At 44.9% G+C, this 6,998-nt stretch overlaps 1 protein-coding gene across 1 annotated transcript in view; it reads left to right on the top strand.

Annotated features, from left to right (window-relative positions):
* The first annotated feature begins 639 nt into the window (after positions 1–639).
* The window catches only part of LOC142573206 (uncharacterized), a 154,739-nt gene continuing 148,380 nt past the window's right edge, over positions 640–6,998 (top strand). Inside the window, exon 1 of the mRNA XM_075682794.1 lies at positions 640–1,123. Within this exon, the coding sequence (XP_075538909.1) occupies positions 738–1,123 (386 nt within the window). The 5' untranslated portion in view covers positions 640–737. The remainder of the gene's footprint in view (positions 1,124–6,998) is intronic.

Raw genomic sequence — 6,998 nt, 5'->3', positions numbered from 1 at the left:
ATGTGGTGCGCCGGTGCCTGCGAAGGCTGAGAAATCTTCCCTCACTTGCCACATACACAGTGGCATATATTCAGTGACCCAAGTCCGCGAGAGGTTCATAGAAAAGCGGCACATAACTAGTGCATTCACGGCGAAGCTCGCTAAAGCGTCGGGTTGCTGTCCTTGAGGAACCACCCTTGTGTGACAGAAGTTCAGTTTCGCTCAGCATTGGAGTGGCCAAAGTTGGTCCGATGGTTGCTTTTGAACCATGTTCTCTCGGTACAGCAGCTCGATGCGCTACCCATTCTACCACGGACTACCCAGCGACCCAGGTAGGCTGGAAAACGGATGGATACAAACATACATAGAGAGATAGATAGTTGGCCTCCGCTAAGTGCCTCAAGTACCCAAAGAATGCAGCGGATTAATAATGTTTGCAACATTAACGGTAGACGGGAATCAGAGATGAGCGCCCGTGAAAAGCCCGAGCAGTAAAACAGCGGTCTCTTAACCATGCCCGGGATTTTGCCGTACACACGTGCTAGAAGCGAGAGAGAGAGTATCACGGAGTATCAGTTAAGAAGAGGCAATGGGTACTACGCTGCTTTACTTATGCCGTGCTCTGTTTCTTTCTGCATCCTCTTTCCCGCAGGGATTCTGCCGAGTATCAATGAACCTGAATTCGCCACTGCGTGTAAATAAAAAACAAAAAAAAATGAGACAAATAACGCAAGCAAGAGCGGAGGGAAGAGAAGTGTATGAAAACTTTGGTCGTGATCCCGGTGGACGCCGCCGTGTTCTTCACCGGCGAGCGCCTCGCGCGCTGGCCCCACGCGGCCTGCTCGAGGAGCCGCCCCCGCAACCCCGCGACTGTGATGGACTCCGCGTGTGTGCACAAAACAACCGCGGACTGGCGAAAACGGACTGGTCGGCTTCCCCTTGCGGAAGCCGCGAGCGCTCTCGGGACCCCAGCAGCGGCCTCCGCCGAGACTGACGTGACAGACGGTGTCGGCACGCAGCTCGCAAGGCGCCCGTTGCCTTTGGCTTCCGGCGTCCGCCACGTGGCTCCGAGGCCTCAGCCCGCAGCAGATTCAGCAGACGTGCTTCATCACGCTGGAGCTGGCCTCTGGGGCGCACCGCTCGGGTGAGTGAGCACGTGGAATGTTAGTCTGTGTACACACCAACTCGAGGGGTAGACTGCACAAGCGCGCGCTCTTGCGAAACGAAGAGAAATCGAGCAAAGTGGCAAATGGGGAGTGATTCGCTTACTTTGTAACTTTCCACAGGCAGGTTGATGCCAGAAGGACGTTAACTCGCATCCAGGTGTACAGAATGCAGTTTTGACCTTTTCGATGGGACTGAGTGTCACCGAGCCACGCGAAGCTGCATTGCCTAGGATGGCCAGGGAATATCGCCAACGATAAACTTTTAAATAAATTTGTTCCCCTCAGAAATCATTGAGTATTCCCGGCTTTTTCTGCTAGGAGAAACCAGCGTAATTACTTAGAAGCTGTTACTATAATAATTCGAAAGAACTTTAGGAATTCGTGAAGTGAGAAATTAATTGCGCTTTTTAATAACCGTTGGGGCAGCGTAAGAAAGACACGGACAGAGACGAGAGGGATCAGCGCTCGTCCTTGTCGTCTCGTCTCCGTCCGGGTCTTCTTGCGCTGCCGCCTTTTCAAATATGTACCAACGCGCCCAATTCGCCACATTAGGCTGATAGCTCTGATAGGTGAAAAGGATAAACCTCCATTTCAATGATATTCGCAAGCCACAACCCTCTGGCAAAGGTATGTATACGCGTGCGTAAAAGAACATATGAGAGATTTAGTATATCGCACGCAAATCACTTGCGTAGGCTTTAAGATAGCGGGTCGGCAATGCACATGCTCAGGACGATATGAACAGCGCTGCGGATTAAGTACGCATTCTAACTTTTGAATTTAACGTTGCGGGCTTTACGTGGCTTGACTAGCTATAGCCAAACAAAATGGCGACGCCCAGGACGCCCGCTTGGATCTAAATTTCTCCTGGTTACTCGCTCTTCGTCGTCACAGCAAAACATAAATAATTATAAAATCAGCTTTCGCAGTCTCATCTCTCTTTCAGGACAAAATATTGTTGTTTTTTGTCATTATTGTAATCAACTGTCTGTTCCGACGATGTTAGGGCTACAGTTCATTATAACCAGGATTTACAACGACGTCACCGTTGCCACGAAAGTGCTTTCATTTCTATATATACCAAATGGCGCTACAACATTTGGCGTTGTTCATGCGGAACGCTTTACCGACAATCTCATGGTAAACTTGCGTCTAGTGGGGTCGCTACCGCTTTGCACGTGCATCCACGTAAACAGTCGTAACGATATAATAAAACTGTCTATTAACTCTTCTATTGCGGCTGACAAGATATTGGCAAACACAGCACTGCACAATTTCCTGTGACCTCGCGCGTAACGCCATAATTGTATTGACGTAGTAGTTCTGCGGAAACCCGCAAGGTGGAGAGAAGTAATGAATAAAGGGAAAATCAGACATCCACCCGTTCGTAGCAATTGCTACAAAGGAAACCCATACGGGTTCCTCGAAAGAAAAGCCTCATAGTTGAAGAAAAATTCGTCCTGGTCCGGGACCAGTCCCGGACCAGGACGAATTTTTCTTCAACTATGAGGCTTTTCTTTCGAGGAACCCGTATGGGTTTCCTTTGTAGCAATTGCTACGAACGGGTGGATGTCTGATTTTCCCTTTATTCGCCATAATTGTAGAGCGCCCGAAACGCCAGTGTCGCGCCACGGCCTCCGAGATCACACGGCGCGCGCTCCTACAATGTGCGCGCCGCCCGACTGACGCGTCATGTGAGCGATCTCACACCCTGCAGTGCTGAGTCATATAAGCAACCAGATTTCAGTTTTGCTTTTTGTATTATTATTACAACTTCTGAGTAAATTCAGAGTGAGGAGGGTTCCTCGTGGAGGACTTGAGTTTAGCCTAGCGCTCAAAACACGTCCTTTTGCACAGCCATGCACAAATGAGCGCCAAAGTGACGCGCACAGATTTACAATCGGTTGTGCCGCTATAGAAAAAAAAAAAAAACGCAGCGCTCCTCCTGTGTGAAAGAGGGTTTTGACCGTTCTCCATCCGCGTTTTTGAAAAGCTCAGCAAATTGAGCGCAGGCTTCCATTATCGCAGCCTTCGCTGCGGTCGGGCCTGTCTGGCAGTCGCGAGATTTTTAACAGCTGCCGATAAAACCTGGTCTCGAATTTTGTGTTGGTCTTACATCCCAGACCGGAAATTGTAACCGCTCCGGACAGGTTAATTAGAGGAACATTCATTTGGCCGTCGATTCCCACGTCTTTGTGTACGGTTGTTTGCGCACGAACCCAAACCGCCGTTACGGCTGCCCAAGCTGCACACCCAACGTCGCATTTTTTTTTTTACTTTTTTCACCCCGCGCTCCTCGTTTTGTTTTTTTTTACGCCTTCTTATTCTGCTAATGCGTGAAGCGTCTGGATGAGAAAACTTTAAAAATAATCACTCGATTTCTTGTTCGTTCGTTCTTTCTTTTTTCCTCCCCCCCCATTTAAGTTGGCGTGTACCCACAATGGAGTAAACGGCCTCGATCTAGGATGTTGAGTTATTGAATCCTGGTAATTCCATGAAAAAAGTAAATGCGCTATAACAATGAAGGTTTTCTAGATAACTATACGAGAATAAGGCGCTGCGGAGACTAAAAACAGTTTCCTTACAAATTGCGAACGAACTGCGCATTGAGGCATATGTTACTAATTTTTAAAAAAATCTCACATTCACGCATAAAAACTTTTTTTTTTGCGAGAGTTTATACCTCCTAGGGGCTACAAGAAGACCAGCTAAAGAATGAACAGTGCTATTATGTCTTTACTGGAGTGCTGGAGAGCCCAGAACAAAATTTAAAAAGCGAGTAAGGATCGCTTCGCTTTGTCTCGAAAAATAACGCCACACAGAAAAGTGCACGTAGCGGTGGAACACGTACGTAACTAAATGCACGTAATTAATTTCTTGTAATCAATTACAATTTTCGTAGTTTTGTAATTGATCGCTATCTCTTTTACTCGGTAAGGTTCACTGTTGTTCAATCGCTTTTTTTTTCAGTAGCCGATTATATGCAACCAGTTACTTCATTAGCTGTGATAAAGCTGTAACGGGCGACTTAGCTTTGTGCACTTGAATTCGACGGGAAGCGCAGTAGAACGCCCGCGGTCGTGCCACCCAGCAGCCGCCTCGCCTCGCACACGTGCGTGTTCAGACAGGCAAACTCGGGCGCACAGTGGGCTTTGTCGGTTATCAGTCCCTGACGGCGCTGGACTTTTTCGGACGGCAGTGCCACATAAGATTGTGCTCGGACAGCTTCGGAAGCTCCGCCTACCAGTCCGAGAGCCGCCAGAACTTCATTTATTTATTTATTTATTTATTTATACTGCGAACCAACGTACTGGCCCATGCAGGAGGGGCAATACAGTTGACAAGGTAATGACAATGCAAGAAGGATTATATATATATATATATATATATATATATATATATATATATATATATATATATATATATATATATATATATAAACAGTGGATGAAAAGTATGCAGCCCATAGCCACGTTACAAAAGTCAAAATACTTGGCTTAGCACAGTAACTGCAACAAAAAGAACCGCCCATTTGAATTTATATGTGGATGAAAAATGCTGTTCCAAACAACAATCGGGCACTAAACGTGACAAAATACAGGAACTTTCACATAAAAAAACTAGAAAAATAGTTAGAAATACTGCTTCTGGTTGCGTTAATTTATGTGACAAATAGCTTTCCAACTCATTTGTGAAGTTCCCTGATTGTAGTACATCAACAGGGAGGGAATTCCATTCGTTTATAGTACGCGGATAAAAACTATTCATGTGAGATTTTCTTTTAGCAAATAATGGCGTAAGGGAAAAGTTGTGTCTATGTCTTGTTTTTTGTGCATTAAGAGGCGTTACATAATGAGGCATTTGAAGCCCGATTTTTCCATTTATGATGCTATGTAAAAATTGGAGACGACTAACTTTGCGCCTGTGTTCTAGAGAACTGATTTTATTTCTAAGCATTATTAAGGACGGGGAATCCTCTCTGTTATATTTTCCAAACATAAATCTAACTGCCTTTCTTTGTACACGTTCCAAATTCATGATGTCCTCTTTGGTATCAGGATCCCCAACAACTGCCGCGTATTCAAGTTGTAATCGCACGAATGTGTTATATGCTAACACTTTGGCGCTTGCCGGTGCCTTTCTAAGATTCCTTTTCAAGAATCATAATTTGCGCAAAGCTGCTGCACATGTAAGGGAAATATGGTCTGACCAGGAGAATCTGTTAGTGAATGTGACGCCTAAGTATTTGTATTTTTCAACATGAGGTATTATTCTGTCGTTTAGAACATAAGAAAATATACTAGGTTCCTTTTTTCGCGTTACTCGCAGCAAGGCTGTTTTATGTACATTTAATTCTATGCCCCAAAGTTTACACCAATCGGAAATTGCAATAACTGGCTTTTGCAAGCATGCGTGATCGTTTCGTGAAGCTATTTTTTTGAAATATGACACAATCATCCGCAAATAAATTAGCATGCACATCATCGGGGATTTCGTCTATTACATCATTAATATAGATCAAAAATACAAGGGGTCCTAATACGCTGCCTTGCGGTACGCCCGAAGTTACCTGACGTACACTTGAGGAACATTTATTAATTTCTACGAACTGCTGCCTATGTCGGAGATAGGCTTGGATCCATGATATAATATTTGGAGGAAGACCAATGCATTAGAGCTTGTAGATTACTTTTCCGTGGGGTACCTTATCGAACGCTTTACTAAAACCTAAAAAGAGCATGTCAACTTGTCCGGACGAGTCAAGTACTTCAGAGATTTCATGAACTGACACAAGCTGAGTTGAAGTCGATAATCCCTTTCTGAACCCATGCTGCAGTGGAGATAGGACATTGTGATCTGTCAAGTACTGACGAATAAAGCCTGCGACAATGTGCTCTAATAATTTGCTGCATGTGCTTGTAATAGAAACAGGATGATAATTTGACACTGTAAGGTGATCGCCCTTTTTATGAATTGGGAAAACTCTTGCCTTACGCCCGTCTGATGGTATCTCTGCTAAATTTAAGAATAATTTGAAAAAAATCTGTTAAGAATACACATATCTGTTCCGCATGCTTTTGTAAAAACGCATTCGGAAGCTTATCAGGGCCTGCAGATTTCCTAACGTTGATATTAAGGAGCATTTCCAAAACACTTTCTCAGGAAATCGTACTATCGCGTAAGTAAGACCTATTTGTATTGCATCGTTCGAATTCATCTAGGTCATAGAGTACACTCCCGAAGTAATCATTAAAATGCTCAGCAATTATGTGGGCGTCTTCCGTAATTTTAGCATCAAGCTTTATTTTATGTGATATTATTATTATATTATGTGATATTATTAACCTTTATTTTAAGTGATTGCGCTCGTTTTTCGCGGACCGGAAGTCGGGCGACCGTCCGCGGATCTTTGCTCGGACCAGCGCGAGCAGCTAGCAGGTGACGGCTTTCTGAAAAAGATGCGTGCGGCGTTTGCAGCCATGTTATGAAAGATGCCGCGGGGTTCTGCGTACTTCGCGCGTTCCCGACGGCAAATATTGTGCGTTGAGCTATCGCGTCTGTTACATCGGGGCTTTGTATGTCATCATGCGAGCTTTCATGAGCCGTAAAATGATGCAGCTTTAGTCTTCATGTTTCTTCAAGAGACTAGCACAGCGACCAGGCGCACAAGCTTGCTTTTCTTTGCGAGTTTTGCTAAATCTGTCATGCTCATTGCTATGTAGGTGCATATAGTAAAGAGATGGATTTCGCTTTTCAGGTGAGTGAAGCTGGTGGGTGAGGATGCATATATCATACCACATGTGGCTATCTCACGCTGGTAGCTGGGTTGGTACACAATCGGAGCTTCGTTGA

This window comes from Dermacentor variabilis, chromosome 1 (genome assembly GCF_050947875.1).
Source record: "Dermacentor variabilis isolate Ectoservices chromosome 1, ASM5094787v1, whole genome shotgun sequence".
Lineage (NCBI taxonomy): Eukaryota > Metazoa > Arthropoda > Arachnida > Ixodida > Ixodidae > Dermacentor > Dermacentor variabilis.
Note: the sequence above shows the minus strand (reverse complement) of the source record. Positions and strands in the feature narration are given on the sequence as shown.